Raw genomic sequence first — 24,960 nt, forward strand, 5'->3', positions numbered from 1 at the left:
AAAGATAGAGGCTTGGTAGAACACTTACTGGACCCAGCAATGTATCTTTATAAGATTCTGATTAAAAGCACACGAGGTAGCGACATAAAAAAAGAGGAGCGGATAGAGGACCTGATTTTAATCAGATTGTGTTTGTAAGGGTTTTTATGAAGTTAAGGAATCCAGTATAGGTAAGGTAACTCATATTCATCCTGGGATATTAAATGTGTCTAAAACTGAAGCATGATTTTGAAGAATAGGGCAGTTGAAGTATAAGTACGATTACCGAAAGTGGAATTAATGCCAAGTTCGTTTAAAATACGGTTGTAATAATGAGCCTTACAAACAAATACAATGTTGTTACAAGCTTTTCAGCTGGAACCAAAACATAATCCTCATGTAACCCACCTAATTCTTTTATCACTTTTGGTTTACTTTACACTGAAGGATATATGGTACGTACTTTTGTTTTGATGTATCTAATGCGGGATTTCAATAAAATATCCAAATATGAAGCAGATACGAAAGACTCTGTGGTGCGTTTTACTTCCAGTTCACTGGGATATACGGAATCGGGATACGAATAAAAGTTAGTATTGTTAGTATATGATTGTTACTCCTCCTCGGCATCTATTCCCACCTCTGGTATGTTCATGGGTTCATGTTTGAGAAGTTATGAGATTGATTACAGTTCGTTATCTTCATCTTTTTTATATGTTGCATACGTTGTCGATGTATATACATATATCTAAATTTGTAGAAGCGTTTGAATGAAGTCTGCCTCGTAAGAATTCAAAACAGGTCAGCTAATGAAGGAGCACAATTTGTGCACATGGGAATTCCCATAGACTGCTGAATGACATGATCACCAAAGATTACGTAGATATTGTCATTGAAAAACTCAAATGAGTTGGGCAAACACGGACCCCTGGACATACCGGAGATGGAATCGTGTATCTAGGAGAAGTAATCATCCCCTCTCCTCTGGTCACACCCGTGGTGAGACCCAAATCTTGATAAGGCAAACGGAACCATCCGTATTCAAACTCAGTGTGTCAAGAATAGCCTAACAAACGGTATGAAACACGTCATACAGCATTTGACCCAATGATAGGTTGTATTGCCAAACTAGATCGTTATAACGACAATATAATTTGGGAAATGCTGACTTTAAACGAGACTGCTGAAACCCCTGTAGCATCAACTTGTTTGCCAATAGTCTGCTTCGATTTAAAAACTGATCATATGCAGAACAAGCTCTTGAGTATCGAACCAGTTGAGATATAAACACCATATGCAGGTGATAATGTAATATTGCTACAAAAATATAGAAGGTTGGTGATGGAGAATCTGAAATCATCCCGATTGTCATAAAGTTGGGTTGTTAGTATGCCGTTAAGACACATTTTCAATAAGATATCTAAGTACAAAGCAGATCTGGAGGACTCTGTGGTGTCTTTTACCTCGAGTCACATGGATATATCGATTCGACATATGAATGAAAATGATTATTGTTAATAGATAAAACGTAATCGATATATCTAAATGTCCGAGTGGAAGGCTACAACAAGGGATTTTTTTCTCATGTATATCTGCTTCATAAGAATACAAAAACAGGTCAGCTAACAAAGGAACACAATTCGTGCCCATGGGAATTCCAACAGACTGTTGAAAATACGTTTTGAGATGGCTAATCACAGAATATATTTCCCAGTTCCATTTTTATTGAAGAACAGCTGTCCGTGATATCAAAAAGCATAGTCGTTAAATTATTGCGAGGAGTAGTGGTTTGAAGATTGAAAAGTCGTACGTTTTGATGCTGTTGAATTTTTAAAAAGTTTTGTGATTTCAAATCTACTGAAGGTTCATTTGAAGTTTTGAGAATCCACATTTGATTTACACCACTTCTCACATATGTTGTGACACAATACGTCTGAAGTCTCCTTCATAGCAGTTAATATTTTATGAGGAGTTAAGATAGGTGTGTGGAAGAACATTTACTTAATCTTGCAAGGTATCTCTGTTTGTAAGGATTTGTGTGTAGTTTAGGGATCCAGTATAAGTACAGTAACTCGTATTAATTCGTCCCCATTGATTAAATCTAATTAAGATAAGATATTTACTAATCGTTCAAATACTCTACGCTGGAGTATTGGAGCGATTACGAAAGATCTTATTTTAATCAGATTGCCCATTGACTAGGATACTGAAACTGAAACGTGATTTTGAAGAATTTCGTTTTTTTGAAAGAGAACTTGGAGTATAAGTTTGATTTACAATTATGAAATTAAAACTAAGTTCGAACCTTACAAACAAAGACAATATCGTTACTTTTGTTAGCTGGAATCAGTACATACTCCTCATGTAATTCTTTCATTACATCTGAATTACTAAATGTCTGATATGATATTTTAATATTCCTCTTATCTTTTTCATCCATTCGTACAAAATGTGAAGTTCTTTTTCATATTTAGCGCATCATGTGGCATAATCTTTGACAGAATTCGTAATAAAGATAAAGTTCTATTGCCAATTGAAAGATCAGGGCTCTCTGAATTTTGGACCTTTTTAAAGTAAGTAACTTCTAGTCATCATTTTGAACTATATTGAACAACAAATAACGTATGTTGGTAAATAATATACAATACATATTGAACAGCGAACCAAAAACATTTGATTTGTAGAGTAAATTTGATTGTATATTTAGCGTATATATTGTCTCTAGCTATCTGATGTAAAACTTTTTCGTTTGTTCCGAAGAAAGGACGGGTCTTCCGAAAGTTTAACACACACACGCACGCACGCACACACACACATACATACATAACACACACAAATACACACAGATATATATATAAGTTTTACATTTACATATGTACTGTAAAAATGTATTTGATATTGCGTGATATATATTCAAAATCTTGTTATCTATATTTGAAAAGGAATTGATATTCACATTTGGGATTCTCGTTCTTGTGTTTGAAAATTTTGTCATGTTTATTTGAAATAACAAGATGTTGAATACAAGTTTAGGTATCCATCAGATTCTCATTGAAAAATATACAAGTTTTTAAATAAATACATAGCACGATAAAAGAATGAAGCTACGTTTACTTTTACACACTATAGATATACGTGTACACTGTATGCTTAGATAAAATTATTTAAATTTCAGTTACACTTACGAAATTGAGCAACAGTTGGCAAATGTAACCGAAGCGATGACTGGTATTGCTAAGAGTCACCAAGTTCCGAAGACGAGAAATGTGTCCCTGGCACACGATCATGCATGACAAAAATCACTGGAAAAAATATTTTTTTAAAAATGAAAGCACGCGGGATTTTTTAAAAAGATTTGATTATTCATTGTTAGCATAAGCATTATTTGAGGTTTTGTTGTACTTTGCAATGCCTTCTGAAACAATTTTCACTTAAAATGTGTGACTGCTAACCTCGCAAACAAATGTACCATTTCAACTTCTTGGAGATATATATATATATATATATATATATATATATATATATATAAAATCCAACTTCAATTATATCACAGTGCCCGGTAATAAATAGAAAAATAAGTTTTTAAAAATTGACAACACTAGTAAAACGTAAGCGCTTTCATTTTGATCATCAAACGTGAAAGAAGCAAATTCAACGCGTTATACAAAAAATATTATTTACCATATTTTACAAATCCAACATAAAACAAAATAGAACATACACAATGAACATTAACTTTAAACAAAAGTCATTATCTACCATAATTACATATATTTAGTGTGCACTCAATTTTGCTTATACTTAAGCATCTAAAAATACATCTATGTGTATTCCATTATAAAACATGTTCGAAAAATCCATATTGAATCAAAGTGTTATTTTGTGCTGTACATGAAATGTTTTGTTATCAACCAGACAAGCAGGGAAATGAGAAAGAAGGGGAAAGTGATCTAGTGTATGCTGTGAATGCTTCTTTGAAACTTTATGTAGAAAACTCCCACGGCTTATAGACTGTCAACATGGAATCTATAGTAGTGAAACCAATGAAGGAATCTATAGTAGTGAAACCAATGAAGAAAGTTTATATATGGTTTTATTGAGACAGCAAAAGAAGATAAATAGATTTCTTAATTTTGTCTTGCAAGTTTTTACAAAGCATCACAAAACTAAAGACACCTTCCCATTCATCAATCGTTATCATGGAAGTCAACAATCAACCAATTGTGACTGGATATTCTATGCCGATAAATTTGTATGAAATACATTTTTTCTATCCATATTACTGGTATCTCTCTTAGAAGAAAGAAATAATGTGAGACTTTTCAAAGTATCATTTTTGTTTTGTGTGTGTGTATGTGTGTGTGTGTGTGTGTGTGTGTGTGTGTGTGTTGTTGTTGTTGTTATTTTGTTTTGTTTTTTATTGTTTAGTTCTCTCTCTTTTTAAAAAAAACAACTTTTCTATGCATCAGCTAAGAATTTATTCATGTTAGGAATATATTTACTGTTTACGAATCACGATATTATATTATGGAGTTGTATTTTATCTAGATGACGATATTTTTGTTTACTGTTCTTATATATTTCAGGTCGGAAATCTACTTTTCTTTGATTCTTATAATCCTAGAATGACATAAGCTGTAAATTGAATGCATACAATAATTATCATTCTATTTGATCCTACTTACACAAGGTATTATGTTGTGTATATGTGTGCATACGAAACAGCATTCAAAGTACGTCATTAATACTTCCCTCTGGAAGTAAACATGATAAAATCGTTAACTATTGATTGGTTAAAAATACTGAAACGGACTACCTGTTTCTAAGGAAACTTTTTTTAAAAAAAATATCCGTTTCTAAGGAACAATCTTCTATAGACAGTCCTGTAAAAATAAATATCAAAATACTGAGAAAAATCACTTTACAAAAAGGACTTGTAGTAAATGAAGGTAAATATTGTGTTAATCAATTCTCCAATTTATGTACATATTATTACAACTAATCACTTTACAAAAAGGACCTGTAGTAGATGAAGGTAATTATTTTGTTAATCAATTCTCCAATTTATGTACATATTATTACAACTAAATTTTCTTTACCAAAAGCAAAAAATTAAGAATTACTGCACTATTAATGAATAAGTAGTCTTTAATCATCATTTGCTCTAATGTTTATGATTACCGATTATGTCTGTCTTCAGCGATCAGTCTTTAGTCGGCACCTATAAAAACAGAGAATAGAATGGGTACCAATCTGCAAAAATGAGACATTTTTAAAAACTTCCCACTTTAAAAAAAAATTATACTTACGGTGACGATATTTCCGAACATTACCATGAAATTCTGCAAAGATACCCGATAAAACATCAATTTCTCTTCTAAAACCAAGGACTCCCTTCTCTTCTTGATAAGAATTTTTTTTTTATTCTTTGCATGTTGGTTAACATCCCATGTAAGAATGTTTCACTCGCGTAAAGACGTCAAAAGAGCTTTACGTAAAGTAATTTTCATTGTTGATTAATTGGTAATCGTCACCACTAAAATACCTTCGTTTTCGAATCGACTAAATCCTTGGGGGGGGGGGGGGGGTATGACTAGTAATTCAAAAGCTATACAGTAGTTTCAGTTTAATTTTATACAAAAGCTATGAAGTAGTTTCAGTTTATTTTTATACATTTGTGAAAGTAAATTTTCACAATATATATGGACTACAAATATTGGTAACAGGTAGCAATTTATCGATAAATGGATGTACGACAAAAAACTTTTCAATTTCTAAATTTAAGATAAATAATTCTTTCTTTATAAAAAAGAGAAAAAGAAAAGAAAGAAAGCTTGTGTTTTTAAAGCGAAGAGATCAGAAATTTTCAGCATTGTTGAATCGTCTACAATTTGAAGTTATTCCCCTTCACCTGATCGGATGCTAGAGTAGCTTACAGAAAAATAACAACAGATCAGTTTTTAACATTTAATGTTAATTATGATATAATGAGTACATTATACGATTTAAATGAATATCATGAAAGTTCAAACATGAAACATATATTTATTATTTTGCACCAAACTACCCGTCTATTGACACATTGAAAATCATTCAAATGTATACAATACACTGTCATGTACAAATCGTGTATAATAAAATTTAAAGAAAATCAAATAACAAAACAAAAAACTATTTACAAGCATTCGAGATCTTCTGTGAAAACGTCTGACCAGAAACATGTCATTGTTTAATACAATTCATACCATCGTATTTACACAAGTGTTAGTATACTGAGCTAGCACTAAGTTATCACCATAAGGGCTAAATGTTAAAAAAAGGTAAGTCTTGGAAAGAAAAGACAGAACGCAGGCTGTCCTTTTCCTGAATAAATTCTGTCTGATTTTTTCAATGTTTTGTACACAAAATGTTTTTTTCCCCTGACTTCAGATATACTGGCGCAATAATGAATCTCCACTCGTTCTTTGAACACATCTCGCTATGAATGATGGGTAATCAACCTTCTCGTGTATTTATATATGTAATGCATACTGATCAATGCTAAAATAATGTTATCATATATCATGCAGATCTGTGCAGGAAAGGTTCTGACCGTGCTGAGAAATTTCATTGATATTTCCATTCATATTTCCGTGAATGGCGTATGCGTCAGTTTCACCGGCGAGCAGGCTTAAAACTGCTTCAAGTCCACTCAGTGTTGTCATGTTTTCACCGGAAGTTGTAACATTGTTTCCCGGAGTGTTGTCCGGAATTGGGAGGCCGGATAGTTGACGGTTATCATCTTCAGAAAATTCTGACTGAGAAGCAAACTGCATTTCAGGTTGACTAGCAACTGGATATTGTGTGTTTTCGGTGCTGGTAAAAGGTGCAATATCGATGTTTTCAAATTCGCTGCCAAAGCAACCATCGAGATTCGAGTCGTAATCACCAGGAAGACCAGCCGTTTGAATTTCCTCGGTGTTTACCCAAGTCAAATCGGTGTGTGGACACACGTCGTCTTCTGTCGTTGAGTACAAATCTTCCGGCATAGAGGTGTTGAATGGAACCGGGGAAAAACTGAAGGTTTGACCGGGCGTATGTGGAGTCGTTGGGTTAGGTGTGTCTGGGTTTGGAGTTGATGGTATACCGGCTTCGAAAGGCGACAAGCACATACCGAATTGCAGTAAATGTGTATTGTCTTGGATGGGCGCAATGTTACTCTGATTCATGGTGCATTGCGATACATGCCTCCGCAGAACTTCTTCCAACATTTCTTTTTCTTTTTTTAATTCTTCCACTTGTGTGGAAAGATTGTCATTCTTGTCCTTTTCTGAGTAGTAGGCCTAAGACAGTAAAATTCATGATCAACCAACCATTCTTAGATTTTCGTTATATTTGTAATTAATTCCAATAACAACTATAAATTATCTCAAACAAGATCAATTCGTAAATAAGTACCTGCATCACATTGACTTCACAATCTTTTTTTTTCTTTCTGCATTTTTTTGCTGCTCGTCGATTTTGCTCCTGACGACGAAGTTTCCTCTCCTTCTCTTGAGGGGTTAGAGTCTAAAAGGCAGAGACATTGTCTTTAATTACATTTAATAATGAAATACACATATTTTAACATTTACTGAATAGATTTTATCAATAATAGGTATACTTTAGTTTATCAAAGGTTTTTAGATATGTGTATTTAGAACATGTTTTCAAGCATTTGCAACAACTCCATATGAGTGAAAAACTCTCGAGAGGGACGTTAAACAAGATACAATCAATCAATCAATACCAGTCTGTTGTGTTGCTATTTAGTCGATACCTTTAATATACAATTTTATATATACAAACTTATTGATTATTTTTGTAAAGAGAAAAAATATTGCTTATGATAGGCTGTCGTCTCAAAATATATGTATTGAAAATGAAAGACATGCGAACGAAAAAAAAAAAAAACAGAACTGGTTTATTAAACTTTATACATAATATTGAATTTTTTTTTTCATTTTACACTTAAAAGTTCATTGTACATATATAATGATTTAAAAATTCAGCGTTAAATTAAAAAAATTAGTGTGTGGATATTGATAAAGGTTGAAAATGTGAAAGAGCTTTGCAAATTAGGAAATATATATAATTTGCCTCTGTTAGAATTAACTATTTAAATACTACATGTATATTATAATTATCTATTTCATATATTATGTTCTCTTACATATGCGCTATACTAGTATATTTCTATATCCGATATGCCAGATGGCAAAAAGAAACAAAGAACTTGAATATCGTTGGTTTGTTATCTATGTTAATTTATTTATTCGATGAAATAAATCGCTATACATGTAATCCACTTGCCCTTTTGACTTGTGGTTTTCTTTCCTCCACAATGACTTCCCCTTTTCCTTCTTTGTTCCTTCGGGAGAGAATGGAAAGCCGCAGTTCCTCTTTAATCAGGGGTAACATGTTTTTTTCTTTTCCAGCTTTGTCCACGGCTTTTAGAAGACGTGGATCACTGACATCGAAGGCGGCATCATCGATTCCATCAAACATTTCACTGTCATCGCTGAGGACGCTTCCAGAGGAGGTCAGTCGTTCGCGAGGCGAGGATCGGGAGTTCATCATCGGGAAGTTTCCTGGAAATGGATAGAAATTATTGCAGTTGCTTTTGGGGAATCCGCATCTATAGATGTCAACTGGGTAATAATTTGCAGGGGTATAAGTATATGGAGGGTGAGGGTAGAAATCCCTGATAGACATGATCGTGTTATGAAACATGGTGTGCAGGCGGCTGCTTGCAGCTGACTGTGGCTAGGGGAGCCGTTTTAAAGTTTAGGAGGACTAATCAGAGTTAACGCTAAGATCAGCAAACAGTGTAGGCCAAGATTATGTCATTAGCACGATCTTTTAATCAGATTTTAATAAAAAGAAAACAATTAACAATAGAAATGACCATTACTTACCCTTGGCTTTTGGCCACCCAAGAGGTGCACGTTGGTCACAAACACTAATGTCAAATTACTTTCAAATGTTATGTATCCTCACAAGTTATCTTATTTTGAATGTACACTCCCAAAGTCCTCTAAATGTTTTTAAAGAGGAGTATTGGATATAAATTTAAGTAATTTTAAATTGAAGTCATCTCACTTTTTAGTGAACACCTGCATAATAACCTGCACTAACAGTAAATAATAGCTGATAGTTTCCTTTCTCAACACAAAATTCTAAATGATTATTACTTTTTGCACGTGGTAATGTGTCTTTGTTCATCCTCTCTATTCCTTTTATTCTTTTAAAGTTCTAAACCACCGCAAACAGTGGTACATTGGACTAAAGAATGAGTCACCTGCTGTAACTTTTGGACGTCTACCAAAGCATAAAAAAAAAACATCTCCAAAGTTGACGTTTGGAACCTCTTCCAAAAACTCAGATCAGGATAAAAAAGGACTTTGTTATAATGTGATTTTGTTCTTCTCAGGTAAGTTTACTTTATTCCCGTTTTAAGTTGCAAATTAGACAAAGTCTCCTAATTGTAATCCAATTCATAATACCTTTTAAGCCTTTTCATAAACTTTCAAAAGGTTTGGTGGTAAGCCTCACAATGAATGAAAACCAATTTAGACGTTATTATTGTTAATTTGTTCAAAGATCTCCTTCTTGTTTAGCTCATTGATCTGGAAGCATTATCTTATTACAATATTTAATAAGCAATCTCTCTTGACCGCAAATGAGTCAGCTGGTGTATTAGGTGGTACACTACGTCTAGTCTATAAGCAAAGCGGCCCTTTGTTGGAGCTTTCAAAAGCCTTTTCGACCTATATCACTAAGTTGTATCTATGTAGTAAGAAAAGTCACGCACCCCATAAAGCAAAGTGCAGCCAAGAAAAACTAGGCCGTGTCTTCCCACTGTGTATTTAAACTTATCATCAGAGATTTAAAGAGACAAAATAATAATTTTCACAATTGACAGTCAGACATGCGAGTCCAGAAATTGACGTGTTGTCTGATTGAGAAGATAAGACAAAACACGGAAGACGACAAAGCAGCGCGCGTGGAGTAAATGACAAAGGAAAAATTAATCTATATACAGTTTCCCATTTCCATAGTGTCTAAAACTTAACATCTATTTTTCTGTTAGAACAACAAATAAAAGTTTTAAACGGCTACAGGTAAAATTTCACCTGTTGCACCACTATAACGTCATGGGGACTTTATCTTATAATGAAGTTTTCGCGGGCTAAAACTCTACAAAAATTATGGATAACTTTGATGTAAGAACCATAAAGCTGTCAAATTTCACACGGCTACAGCGCGGTGTCATCCTTCTTCCACGCTCATGACAGATACAGATATTGCACAAGCTCGTAGAGATTACCGACTGCCTGTCACTGCCCTTCAGGCCAGCGCCAAGTGTTCTGCATAACGTTGCAAAGAACCTGTCATTGACGCTAATACACATTAAATGTACAGATCATCTCTTAATTTAGCACGTTTTTAATTGTTCCTCTATTTTCTTTATTATCTTTAATAATTCCACTAAATTTTCATTTTTTTTTTCATTTAAGAAAAATAGGTAACGTTCGTTTTATAAACTGCGGTTATATAAAGTTAAATGACCATTTTAATTCGGTACTTTCATGTTAGGAGGTTTAATAGATGAGACTGCAAGCGAAATTGAAATTAACTAGTAATAGAAGGGTCATTAACACCACGGTCCCTTTATTATTATTACTCGTTCATTTACTACTACTACTACATGTAACGACTACTACTACTACTACTACTACTCATGTCCCACTTCCGAAACAGAAACTATCGTGTATATAGATAGGATATATAGGTAAACCGTATTTTAAACGCACAGGTAATTTTCAACGGAGAATATTTTTTTCCTGAATAAGATTAATTTCGTGCACAGATTATTCGAAGAAAGATTTTTTTTTTACAAGACGTTAAGTTTCTCAATACAGTTTTGGACGAAGAAAAAAACAAACATTCAGTGTTCAATTAAAATCTTTTAAAATTACACAAAGTTAAAGAAGAAACCAGAGTACCTGCCATGAAAACAATGAAATTTTTATTATCAACATATTAATAAATTATAATATAAGAATATCTAATAGGGTGTATTCTATGTAAAATGGGAATTTCAAAATATACCATGATCTTTTTACATTGAATAATACAATTTTTATTCGTAAAAACGTTCATCAAGAAGAATGTTTTCTACCGAGAAAAAAAAAATCAACACTAATATTGATATTGAATTTTTTAAATACAATGTTATGCATTCAGTAAGACACATGTATTTCATATCAGATGAAAATTTCATTAAATTTTACTAACAACCTTGCTCGGATGACATTTGAAACAATGTTAAAGTGGCATAACAAAACACTTTCTTCAAGCTGAGCAACATTTTGTACTTTCCAAAACCTGCAGGAATTTGAAGCTCCCGATCATTTCTTCCCACTGTACTGCAGTAACGCACTTCAGTTCAAACACGTGCTTATGATACACGGATAAAAAAGAAGAAAATATCAAGCAATACAGATGTTACAGATACCTACCATCCAAGTTAGAAATGAAGGTCCAACAATCTATTAAAGTGCACTAAGATGTTTCATTTTGTGTCCCTTTTAGATGGGTCAGAGTGTCAGACAACTCGTAACGTCCAAATGACACAAAAACACATATTATCTAGAACATATTACGAGAAGAACACGTGACAGTGTTTGGGGAAGTACCTGTTCTAATATTTAATTTTATCACCACTTTCTGATTTGCATTACGCGCCACATCATTTATTGCGCAGTTTTTATTACGTGCAGATAAGTCTCTGACATTTCGACACAGACAAACCACGTGCATGTACATATAATACACACAAGAGAGGGTTTCTTGAAAGAGGTCTTTTAAACTATTATTGGGATAATTAAACTTTACCTTGTCATGGAAGTACTTTTTGGGCGCTTCAGTAGTTTGTAGGCCTGCCCCACTGGCTCGTGCACTTTGATGTAAACAATGATCTGAGTGCGCAGCTACTCAACATTTTTACTACACATCAGCTGTGTGTATTTTTTTTTTTTTTTTTCAAGTACTGGCTTGCGAATGATCTGCATGATGACACGAGAAAGGGGCGGGATTACTTTCTTGCGATTGGATGATTAAGTTGTACAATAAACCCCAACTTTTAAAAATATCCCACAACCTTATCAAAAGTTACTTGAAATACACCTTCCAATACAGTTCAATAGCTATCAATTAGACATGGAACCTTGGAGACAATATACACTTTAAATTCAAGGCCAAAATATTGCACCAGCAACCAAAATAGGTTGCCCTCAAAGGGGATTTCCAGATCTTTCATAATATATAAACAAGGTTATATTTAGGTCAGGTTCTGTTATTAGGACGCTCGTATGGTCCACTAACACCATAGGTGTTACTGTCCTATGTAGACAGGTAGAAAGTGAGTTCACGACGACTTTGGGGACATCTTTCTAGGGGGCATTTATATCTTCGTCAAGTCTGTCTACTCTCGATAGAAATCAGGCGTGAAGAACAAAACACACTGACGTATATAAACGTGGGTTATTAGCATATTCATTTGCATGCGCATTAAACGTGTAAACTTATTTCTCCACGTCGAGGTCAATTATCTATAAATAAAGCCTCTTCTCTGTTGTTGCTTGGACGTCAAAACAAGATATACTACAGTACATACACACAGCGAAGCGCTTGTTTAAATTTCTTTCATTTTCTCCCCAGACACCTGATAAATTTCTCGTTTATTTTCATGATAAAAGGGTATTAGTGATGGTTCGGACATCACTGGGGTATTATATGTAAAATCACCATGGTTACAGACGGAAGCAAATGCATGAATCATTGTGTATATTTCACATGACGACTGGGCTCAGTCTCTTTGTGGAGTTTCTATTCTTATCCTGCCACGCACCTGCAATTTGATGTTGTTGGTTTGTTACGAGTGACATATATTTACAACTCATCAACAATGTTTACTCAAGCATGAAGTTCAGAGAGTTTGTTGGTCTCGATTACTAACCTACTAGAGAATATCGAACGGTTTATACACAATATTATGAGTCAGAGAGCGCAGCGCACGGCGAATCTAATCTATTGGAAACAAATAATTAACATCTCTTTTTAGTTTCAAACACAAAAGAAGGAAGTTGTGTGATGGTTTCAATCGTATAAACACAATCGTGAATATAGCAGATGCTATATATATATATATATATATATATATATATATATATATATATATATTGGTTCCATATCTGTTTGGCGTATATATAATGAATTATATTTTGTAGAAATATATATATATATATATATTATACATGTATATTGGTTCCATATCCTGAAGATATCTATTTATCTTACGTATTATAACCAGTAACGATGTGTTACTGCAGAGAAACCACAGGAGGGAGGGCTTTAGGAGACAATTTAGGTCATACATAGAGATGTAGGTACATTTCAAATTAAAAAAATTTACTTACATTTATACGACAGATCCTTATAATTTGCAACACGACCATGAACAAGATACCGATTTAAAAAGATAACAGGATTAAAATAATCAGAGCTACATAATTCATCGAGTTTCCTAAGTTCGGACTCCCGGGTTACTTGTTTGGCCATTTAAAAAATGATCAAATTTGTAGAAATATTGTATGCACATCGAAAAAGAAGTAACCATTTTCATTTGAATTTAACGTTACTAATGGTGTTGGTAGTCTAGCTTATACTAAACCTAATTTTTCAATTTTGAATAATTCATCAATCAAAATTTTAATGTAAACTGAAAATAAGTTCGAATTTATTTTTAAAAGGCAACACAACTGAATGCGAATTTTGAATTCTTTCTTTCTTAATGATGTGATTTCTTGTAAGGATATGGTATACATATAGTTACCTAAACGATGAAGAATAAGCTTTCCTATTAATAATTGATAATATATATGTAAAACAATCATTATCAAACTAGACAATACATGAATGCACTAAATCTGTGAAGAGCGCTTGAATTTACTAAGGAAGAATCAATTTTTACCTTAATGTTTCTGATAAGATTGTTTCTATCCAGCATTGAGCATTGTCCCTCCAAAGCGTTGACCTTGCGAAGAACAAATGACGCAATAGAAATTTTCCCGCCTAAGTTACATTCCTTGCGGTTTTTTATTTTTGGTTCTGATAATTGTGTTATTAGATGAAATATTTTGATACACAACATGTATATATATATATATATATATATATATATATATATATATATATATATATATATTGCTGACTAGTATAACTCATGCAATCACCATCTACCGATTGAAAGTAGACGTTGGAGAATCTGTGCCTCCTGAATTTTACAAGAGATTGAAAATGAATTTCATTATGTACTCAAACAAAGATTGAAATATTTATCACCTAAACAAATAAGAATTAAAAATATCTTTACTTTTAAACAAATCAAGTCTAACTACAAATACTGTTTTTTGAGAAAACTCTGTACTTTCATTAAAAAATAAATAAAATGTACTCCCCTACTTGAATGCCCATACTTCAATTTAATAATAACACGATTTTTTAAGTTGATAAGTACTCTATTTCATGCATATATTATTTGCTAATGTGTATGTAACAACTCTTGTTTCCGTTCTCTGTATGCCATTGTATAATGGTGATGAGATTCAATAAATTGAATTGAATTGAATTGAGATAAGATTTTTTTTCTATCCAGCATTGAGCATTGTCCCTCCAAAGTGTTGACCTTGCGAAGAACCATAGACGTCTATGGAAGAACAAGTGACGTAATAGAAAATTTCCCGCCTTTACATTCCTTGCACTTCTGATAATTGTGTTATTTAAATGAAATATTTTGATATGTTTTGCAAAGCAAGTTACGTCACTCTATTGAATGGTATATTTTATATGGAATAATTTTGTTAGCTTGAATGTACTGTAGTTTATATATATAAATGCGTAGTACAATCTTGTAGGCCTACATAAAGGAAATATACTTAAGCACAAATATAACTATATCATGTAAGTATTCACTTCTTAAACTGTAGAAGAATGGTATATGCTTAGATTAATAACTATGATTAATTACTATTTTAAGAATATATAACAGGGGTTTGAAGAATAAATATATTAACAATATTTCATTCGCTATCTCATGTAAAAAAAATCTTACAAAAATATAGTTTGACCTGAAGCCATTTACGGTTCCATGGGGGCGGGGGGGGGGGGGGCGGAGTTTGGATCCATCCCCCTTCCTCTGGAACATCTACGGTATGTATTTTTTTAAAACAATATGCAATTATAACATTATCATGTAATTATTTTTTCATCTACAAGTTAAATATGACAAGTCTCATATTAACTAGCACTGAATGATACACGTATTTATTTTTATCAATTCATTGGATATGATCTGATGCAGTTTCTAGATCATCTCTCTGGAACCCTCTTTTCCAAACCGCCGGATCCGCCACAGGAAACTATGTGGAAATTGTAAGTAATTTTAGGGGGCACTATAAGGTTTATACAATAATCTTGAAGTCCCCTTTTTAACACATCTATTTATACAGGGACATGTTGCATTTTTACATTCAGTTAATGATTTTATTTTGTTCTTAACCTTTGGTATATCAATCAGAAGCCGATTACAGGGTAGGTTTTATGATTGAAAACGGTAACGTTTCTTCAACCACGATATATCGTGACCAAGTCAAAATTATGGACTTATGTTCCAAAATCATTTATATAACTGACTCATGTGTGGGTTATATCTTTATTATCGGTGTAAAACGGACTGGAGGAACTTCATACCAATCCATTTGGTACTTTGATACAATAAAATATGTTCAAAATTTCGGGATATTCTCCTTTGATACTTGTTTTGTTGTCTTTTGTTGCACTAGTAAACAGGTCATCGTGAGGAGTTTTTCATTGAATACTTAGAATTTTCATCATGTATTATGTACATCAAAATTTAAATCAATTTGCATATTTACCCGGGGTACGCTACTCATTTTGGTTGGTGTTTTAGGTATACGATAGAAAAGGCATTATACTAGCGTTTTGATCTCGGCCCTGCTTGGGACTTGGTTTCAAATAATCAAGGAGGCTCAATTGAAAAAAAATTACTAACATTATTACGTACAAAAGATCAATCTCTCGTCATTAATGGGCCCAAAATATTCAGCCTTGGTGTTGCTATTTATCGTCATACAAATCACAAAAACTAATTTTTCAGCCAAACGAAACCATTGAACATGAAGCGAAACAATTTCAAATCATGTTTTGTAAACCACCTCATGCTTGACTATAATCCATCCTAACAGAAGAAAAAAGTATTGGTGTGCTATGATAAATATACGTAAATACATGTAAGATATACATTATATAAATCTAACGAAATTGTTCACATCTGAATCTAATCTCTTTATAAAGTACATAAAATTATCAGCTGGAACTGTTTGTTTTAAAATTAGATATAGAAATCGATACCGAAACAAAATTAGCTTAATCATTGTCGCTTGGGAAAAAAAACTTCCTTATATGTACATATCTCCACCCTTCTCCGTTACGTTCCTGTGTACAAATATAGCAGTGACGGCATGAAACACTCGCCTCAGAAGAAGGATTCGGTCCACTAATTTTGGTGCCAAAATTATGCATGTGTTTTGATAACACTGCGTGTCTTTTTTAATGGCTTAAGGAAGTTGGCTCCACAACTGCGCGGGATGCTACAACTAAGTATTCACTGGTTCAATACTGATCTCATTGGTGCAAATATATTACACATCTATTGCTGAACCCTATCCAGTTGAAATTTTTTTGTGTCAATTCAAATTTTGAAAGGGTTTGACAGGGACTATATTTTGTGGCGGAAGGATTCACTAATCAAAAAGTTCTAATTCTGCATATTACAGTTTCTGTTTCATCCAATGTATCGTCTATTTTTATACCCCTATACGTGTATTTCAGTTTTATAATTTATGATACAGGTAGTTGAGACTTGGAACTAGTTCAAATGTTGTAATTTATTAACTTGGTTGATATATTTTTTCAAACAGTACACCGATTCTTAAAAAAGTTTTAATTAATTTATTCGAAATTTTGTATAAAGATTCAGTATTTTCGCCAATAATTCAAAAATTTGATCTCCAACCCCCACTTTTTTCAGTTGCATTTTAAATTGGAAGACCAGACCTTGAAAATTATGTAAAATTTTAGAAATTGACATTACTCCTAATATGTCCTTTTAAACTCTCAATTTTGATATCATGAAGTTTTTCGTATCTCAAGTGCAAAAAGGTCATTATTTATTTCCTTTACTAGTATTAATTTCTTTTTTCATCTGTAGTGCTAGAGGACATGATTATGTATCTACTTTATGTAATGATTGATTTGTGTTGCTTATGTTGTGTTGACACTAGCAGACAAATCAAGTTTAATTGAATAAAGTTTAAGTGCAAAAAGGTCATGAACACTATAGCTCAATAACAAGCGTTGCGACCCCAGTTTTTCTTTTTAATTTCCTAATTCTCCTTCAATGTAGAAATCAAAAATACACTTCCCAAAAAATTGACATTACTCCAAATGTCAGGTGCGAACCTCTTTAGAATAGGATTTGCTAATATTTATTTTGATGCGCACTTGTTTTGTTACCTCAATCTATTGTGTTTCAATGTTTTTCAAAAGTTTACTGATAATACTTAATTGCATACATAGTCTAATATCACAGGTACATATCAAATATATACTTGTATTTACATATATGTAAATGAACTGTTAGTAATTAGTTTATCGTCATTATATATCTCATATTGTGTAACATGATTGTATGCCAACATGCTTGGTGAATCAATAAATAATTGAAATAATTGAAATTGATATTGTCAGTAAACTTAACCTCTCTCTCTCTCTCTCTCTCTCTCTCTCTCTCTCTTGCGAAACGAAATATCTAATAATTATATCTGATTTAATAATTCCGGACTTTCTGATTATCTGAGATCCAACGAAGTAGAAAAAACGTTATGTTCACCATTTTCATTTTATGAAATCTCGTGTTTGATCATTTTCGAATATGTCTTGCACTGTAGACGTAAACAAAGATGGCTAATCAAATAAGCTGTCGTAGCTTGTTTCAATGTTTTTCCTATAATAAAACAAGTATTAACATTTTCTTGGTGAATATTGTAGTTTTCATGCAGATAACAAGTTTTGTATTGACCTCAAGTATGTCAGTAAATGTACATAATTTCCCTAACATGCATGCTTTTCGAGAATTTGATTTTTTTTTTTTACAAGTTAACATTAAACAACAAAATATAATTCTTTAAAGCATCTTCGACAGTACATTTTTAGCTCAAATGAGCCATAGATTTATTCTTAATCAAAATTGGGATACATGGTACAATGTACCCTAACATATTTAGTAGTTAGCCGTGTGTTAAAAGTTTTGTGACTCATCCTGTCACAGGCAGGTCATAACCCTTTGTCAGCGACACTATGAATAGAGGAATAATTAACTACTATAATTATTTGATTATCAATTATTATTATTGCATTTCGTCATTATTTTTGTTAAAAGAGTGTACGCACAGCTTTCTGATACAAGCTATTGGTAAACAACCTTAAATATATACCATCATAAATACACCTTTCCCCGATGGCATCATAAATGCACGATTTTACCTGATTTTTACTTTTGATTAAAAAGTTCTGATTTTTTTGTTTCCACAAATCGCCTAGAAGCTACTGCATAACCAATTTTCACTATAGGTAAATGGTAGAAAAATATTCATGTAGCAAAATTCCATTATCACCTGCATATAGTGTCTATATCTCTCAACTGATTCGATTCGTAAGAGATTGTTCTGCATATGATCAGTTTTTAAATCGAGCCAAGTCATTGAAAAACAAGTTAATGTTACAAAGGTTTCAACAGTCTCCTTTACAGTCAGCATTTCGCAAATTCTATGGTCGTTATACCCATCTAGTTTGCTAATACAACCAATCATTGAGTCAAATGTTGTCTGACATGTTTCATACCGATTGTTAGGCCGTTCTTGGCACACTGATTCTGACTAAAGATTATTCCGTTTACCTGATCAAGATATAGGGCTCACAGCGGGTGTTGACATGAGATGCTTACTCCTCTTAGTCACTTGATCCCACCTCTGGTATATCCAGGGGTCCGTGTTTGCCCAACTCTCTATTTGGTATACCTAATAGGGGTTATGAGATTGATCACTGTTCGTTATCTTCACCATTTCATCATGTTTTTCATTGTACTAAATGTTTTTAAAATCAAAAATAGATTAAGGATATATTTTTCTTATATCTATTCAACACATTGAGATGTGATATTTGTATGCAACAACTATAGAATGTATGGATTTTTTTGACACACAGGAAAGTGGGTGTCGCGGTTCTTGTTTTTGTGTCAAGGTTAGTTTAAGGTCAAAATCTTTTCATACTAAAGAACTTTGAAATTTCAGTAGATCAGGCGTAAATTGTATATAGTTGTGATTTATTACAAGTTTTGTCCTAAATTCAGTATAAATAAAATATGAACATATGCAAAGTAGAGCTTATAAGCACTGGCTACTTCAACAAGATATACAGTAGAATTTACTCTGATGATTTTAGATTTTTACTCATTGATGGTTATTTCTGCCGTACGTTTACCCCTTAGAACTGTTGTAACAAGGTGCATAATGACACAAAACACAGCAGAGGTATCGGATCAAATCAGAAAGAGAAAATTATTCTCCAACTTTTCTTCTGAAAAAAAAACCACCTTAGGTGTGGGACATCTAAAATGGCCACCAAAGGAGTAGCAAGTTCAAAATATAACTAACAACTCAACTTTATGACAAACGAGATGATTTTAGCTTCTCCATCGTCAACATTCCATTTTTATGTACCGATATTCCATCATCACCTGCAAATGGTGTTTATATCTCTCAACTGATTTGATACGCAAGAGATTGTTTTGCGTTTGGTCAGTATTTAAATCGAGGCAGGCTACTGACAAACAAGTTGATGTTGCAGGGGTTTCAGCAGTCTCGTTTAAAGTCAGCATTTCGCAAATTCTATGGTCATTATACCCATCTTGTTTGCCAATACAACCTGTGATTGAGTCAAATGCTGTCTGACGTGTTTTGTGCCGATTGTTAGACCGTTCTTGGCACACTGATTTAACTACTGATAACTCCGTTTATCTAATCAAGATAAAGGGCTCACGGCGGGTGTGACCGGTCGACAGGGGATGCTTACTCCTCCTAGGCACCTGATCCCACCTCTGGTATATCCAGGGGTCCGTGTTTGCCCAACTCTCTATTTCATATTGCTTATACGAGAAATGAGATTGATCACTATTCGTTATCTTCGCCTTTTATAATGCAGATTTACTTTCTTTTACTTTCATCAGTCACGATCATTCCCATAGTTTCTGAACATATTTTTTTGCTGTGATTTTGTTCTACTGGAGACAAAAGTCAGAACTTTTAAATTTTTGAAATGAGGAAATAAAGTAATATTTTACTACGTTGATTCCACTGAAAATAAACTTCCTTATAATTCAAGTTTCCAGACCCGATTTTAGCATTAGGTGTTACAAATGTGAATAGGTAGTGTGGCTTCATTACCAAATGTTTCGTAGCATTTGGCTCTTATTTTCTAATTTATATGAATGGTGACAAGAATCCATCCCTAAGTATAAAAAGCGACGCTTTCAGTGGGATAAAACAAACAAAACACCAACCGACCCCAATAAACCACACACACAGAGCAAAAATAGACGACGACAGATGAGATCGAGTGATAAGGAATGGCACAAATTGTAATGAAGACTTTTTTTTTTAAAATTCCTATTTCGAAGATTTGACATGATTTTTCACATTTTAGGAGCCAAAATTAATAGATTATTGTGTACAGATCTTTTATGCTGAAGAATGAAATACCAAGTAGCACTTTGTTAGAGCATTCTAGGAATATTAATTTTGTCTTCCAGCGTCTCTCTTTCATTGCACTGATGGAGAAAACATCAATTTAAATCTTTTTGCTGATTGTTCATGACATTACATTTGTTATATCTCTGTTTTAAACTTAACATGTACTTAAACAAGACATGATTGATCTTACATATTGCTGTTTTTATGCTTATGAAAGGTGATGATAACGAACAGTGGTCGATCTCATAACTCCTTTAAGCAATACAAAATAGAGAGTTGGGCAAACACGGACCCTGGATATACCAGAGGTGGGATCAGACAAACACGGACCCTGGATATACCAGAGGTGGGATCGGGTGCCCAGGAGAAGCTTATGTATACTTATTGTAGTTATACATCACAATATGCATGACAATTCTTTGTATACTAATATAGTTTTTCCTAAAGAAAAAAATGACAGAATAGTTACTAAAAGGTACAGAGTTATATATACTTTCTGTGTGATAAAACTGCATTTTCTAGAACTTCTATCTTTTACTATAAAAGGTCATTATTATTACAAATTATTCTTGAATTTTGTACTATCGAAACGGTCTGAAATATTAAAGATAAAAGTGTGTAACATTTCGTATGTACGATTCTTTACAATCTTCTGCTACATAATGGCGATGTTAACACCATGATTCCTATCATTACAGTAAAGTCTTTAAAATCTGTCGATATACTCTATTACTCACCACATAACATTACTTCAGTAAAGTGAGCTCTTCTCAATGAAAAAATATCTTGCCAACAAATATCATTTCACATTGGGCTTGTTATCTTCTCATCATAATTAGATAGTTATAGGGTGATCCACGGAATTATCAGGCTCTGTATTTTTGTCGGATTTTGGAACACATTCAAATCGTGTCAAACATTCTTACGTGTCATAAAAAACAGGAAATCTTTGTTACCATTTCTCGGTCATTAATCAGTCTGATCTCTGATTTAAAAGGTGCACTTTCTATAATTTTGTAAACATATATATTTTTACCGATACACGCGACGGGATGAAATTAATTATTCATAATCCATTGTGGCCTAGTATAAAAAAGCGTCGGCTTATGAATAAAAAAATCGTTTGTCATACTTTAATTCAAACCTCTATTTATAAGCTTTTATATTTTTTTCATCCGCGGGAAGATTTATTCACCACTTCAAGGTGATGTATCTTATACTAACGAAACTGTTTCATACAACTTCCATTCGTTAGTTATATATATATATATATATAGAGAGAGAGAGAGAGAGAGAGAGAGAGAGAGAGAGAGAGAGAGAGATTATACAACTATGTAATAGCATAAGGGTTATTGAAAATAGATTCTTGAAAATATTGCAAGGATTAAAAAGACAGAACGATTTGTTTATGTTAATTATTATGTATCGGTCGTGGCGAGGAGGCGAGAATTCTTCACTCATAGGATGAAAAAAAAATTGCTATAGTGTCAAAAAACCTGTATCACAAGTATATGTACTCTATTGACGGAATACAAAAAAGTAGGGGGAAGTTAACATTTTATTTACGTTGCTCGTGTGCCCATATTCCTACAGAAAATATGTCATACGCTCACTTTCTTTGATCAAGATCTTGTTTTGTTGTTGTTATTTTTTTTTTAACTTCTAATAGTATGATGAAAGAGATCGAAACCAGACCTCCAAAATAATTATCTATGTAATTAACATTTACTTCTCAATTCAATTCAATTCTTTATTGTCCTTGAGTTATACAACTTCTCAATTACCACCATCTAACCATTCTACACCTAATGAAAAAGACACTCGTGAATGCTTCGTAACAAACACGTGTTTCTGATGCATTATGGGCTTTCATTCATGTTGTTTGTTAACTGAAACATATAGGATATATATGGATGAATATTGAAAAGTCACAGTGACACATCAAAATGTTGCATTAAAGCTCATGGGTATTGTCTTTGCCAGTTTATATGTGCAGATGCACACATTGATGATTTAGCAGTCTAATCGATGTTTCTAGAGAATATATTATCTGACAATGAAATGTCAAATTTATTTTTATCATTATGGAGTTAAAATTTCCACTTCCTAATCTGTCATTCAATGGGCATATTTCAACACTTAACATCCCATGTTCTTAACACTCATGGACTCGGATATTGTCGCGAGTACGCGACTTCAGCTCCTCTATTGTCGAGCATACGACGAAGAGTAAGCCCCTCATCAAGTAAATTCAGGTCACAAAAATGCAACTCTATCTTCATATCTTACACAAAACTGTCAGATCGAGATTCTCACAACCTTACCTCTTGACGAGGCAACAAATAATAGCTGTATAATTTTCTTTATTATATGATTGAATAATTTTGAGCTTTCTGATTGGCTGCGATCCAACAAAATAAAAAAAGAACATTATGTATAACGACGCTTGATGCAAAAAAAATAAAAATGGATACCTGGGTTGATATATATTTTTTTTGGTTTGTTTGTAATAAACACTAATATGAAATTCCTAAAAAGAAAAGAAGAAAGGGGAAAAAAGAAAAAAGTAAATTTCCTATGATGTTTAAAAGTTGAAATACATATATTACCTCTCCCCATATAACTCTATTTAAATTTTCTACTTTGTTTTGCGACTTAATCGAAAAATCATGGTAAATTGTATTCATTTCACTTACAACAACCTTTGTTCAGATTTCATTTTTTGAAAAAAAGTTTGTTTGTAAATATTCATATCTAGGGATGATTTGTAAAGTCTATATAAAGATTTCAATAATATATTCGACAAATTTTGTAATGCATTGTGAATGAGATTATGATATACAGTGTGCTTATATGTTTTCTTGTTATCAAGACATGCGCCCAAATGTCTTGAACATTGTAAGGGCAAATCGAAATATGATTAAACTATATAAAAAATATCTACTGCTAATTAAAATTACTTTGTTAAACAACACTCTGATTCTACTCACGAAGTATTCTGAAGTTGATATAAAAAATATGCTGGAGTTCCTCATTGACAATATCTTCGTAATTTTTAGTGATCAGATCTTCGAACAGTCTGTTGGAATTCCCATGGACAAGAATTGTACTCCTTAGTTAGCTGACCTGTTTTTATATTTTTATGAGACACAATTTATTCAAAATCTTTTGTATGAGAAAAGAAATCTTTTCAACTTTATATTTAGATATATCGACGACGTATTATCTATTAACAATAATCATTTTCATTCACATGTCGATTCGATATATTCCAGTGAACTCGGAATAAAAGACACCACAGAGTCGTCCACTTTTGCTTCATACTTAGATATTTTATTGAAAGTAGATATTAACGACAAATCACCAACCCAACTTTATGACAAACGGGATGATTTCACCTTCTCCATCGTCTTCGCAAATTGTACGTCGTTATAACGATCATGTTTCTCAATACAATGCAAGGTGAAGATAACGAACAGTCATCAATCTCATAACTCCTATAAGCAATACAAAATAGAGAGTTGGGCAAACATGGACCCCTGGATATACCAGAGGTGGATCAGGTGCCTAGGAGGAATAAGCATCCCCTGTCGACTGGTCATACCCGCCGTGAACCCTTTATTTTGATCAGGTTAAATGGAGTTATCCGTAGTCAAAATTAGTGTGCCAAGAATGGCCTAACAATCGGTATGAAACACATCAGACAACATTTGACCTAATGATAGGTTGTATTGTCAAACTAGATCGTTATAACGACCATAGAGTTTGCGAAATGCTGACTTTAAACGAGACTGTTGGAGCCCCTGCACCTTCAACTTGTTTGTCAGTAGCCTGCTTCGATTTAAAAACTAGCCATACACAGAACAAATTCTTGTTTATCGAATCAGTTGAGAGATATAAACTTCATATGCAGGTGATAATGGAATATTGCTACATAAATATGGGAAGTTGACGATGGAGAAACTGAAGTCATCCCATTTGTCATAAGTTGAGTTGTCAGTTTGCCGCT

At 33.0% G+C, this 24,960-nt stretch overlaps 1 protein-coding gene and 1 long non-coding RNA gene across 2 annotated transcripts in view; one reads left to right on the top strand and one right to left on the bottom strand.

Moving 5' to 3' along the window:
* Positions 1-5,932: 5,932 nt before the first annotated feature.
* The window catches only part of LOC125649418 (transcription factor kayak-like), a 35,854-nt gene continuing 16,826 nt past the window's right edge, over positions 5,933-24,960 (bottom strand). Inside the window, exons 2-4 of the mRNA XM_048876963.2 lie at positions 8,311-8,588; positions 7,417-7,527; positions 5,933-7,301 (exon numbers count right to left, since the gene is read on the bottom strand). Coding sequence (XP_048732920.1) covers positions 6,534-7,301; positions 7,417-7,527; positions 8,311-8,577 — 1,146 coding nt within the window. The 5' untranslated portion in view covers positions 8,578-8,588 and the 3' untranslated portion in view covers positions 5,933-6,533. The remainder of the gene's footprint in view (positions 7,302-7,416; positions 7,528-8,310; positions 8,589-24,960) is intronic.
* Positions 8,434-23,890, top strand: LOC125649419 (uncharacterized). Its single transcript, XR_008802831.1, has 3 exons — positions 8,434-8,652; positions 9,251-15,495; positions 21,169-23,890. It is a non-coding gene; the product is annotated as an uncharacterized LOC125649419 (long non-coding RNA).

Source organism: Ostrea edulis, chromosome 5, assembly GCF_947568905.1.
Source record: "Ostrea edulis chromosome 5, xbOstEdul1.1, whole genome shotgun sequence".
NCBI lineage: Eukaryota > Metazoa > Mollusca > Bivalvia > Ostreida > Ostreidae > Ostrea > Ostrea edulis.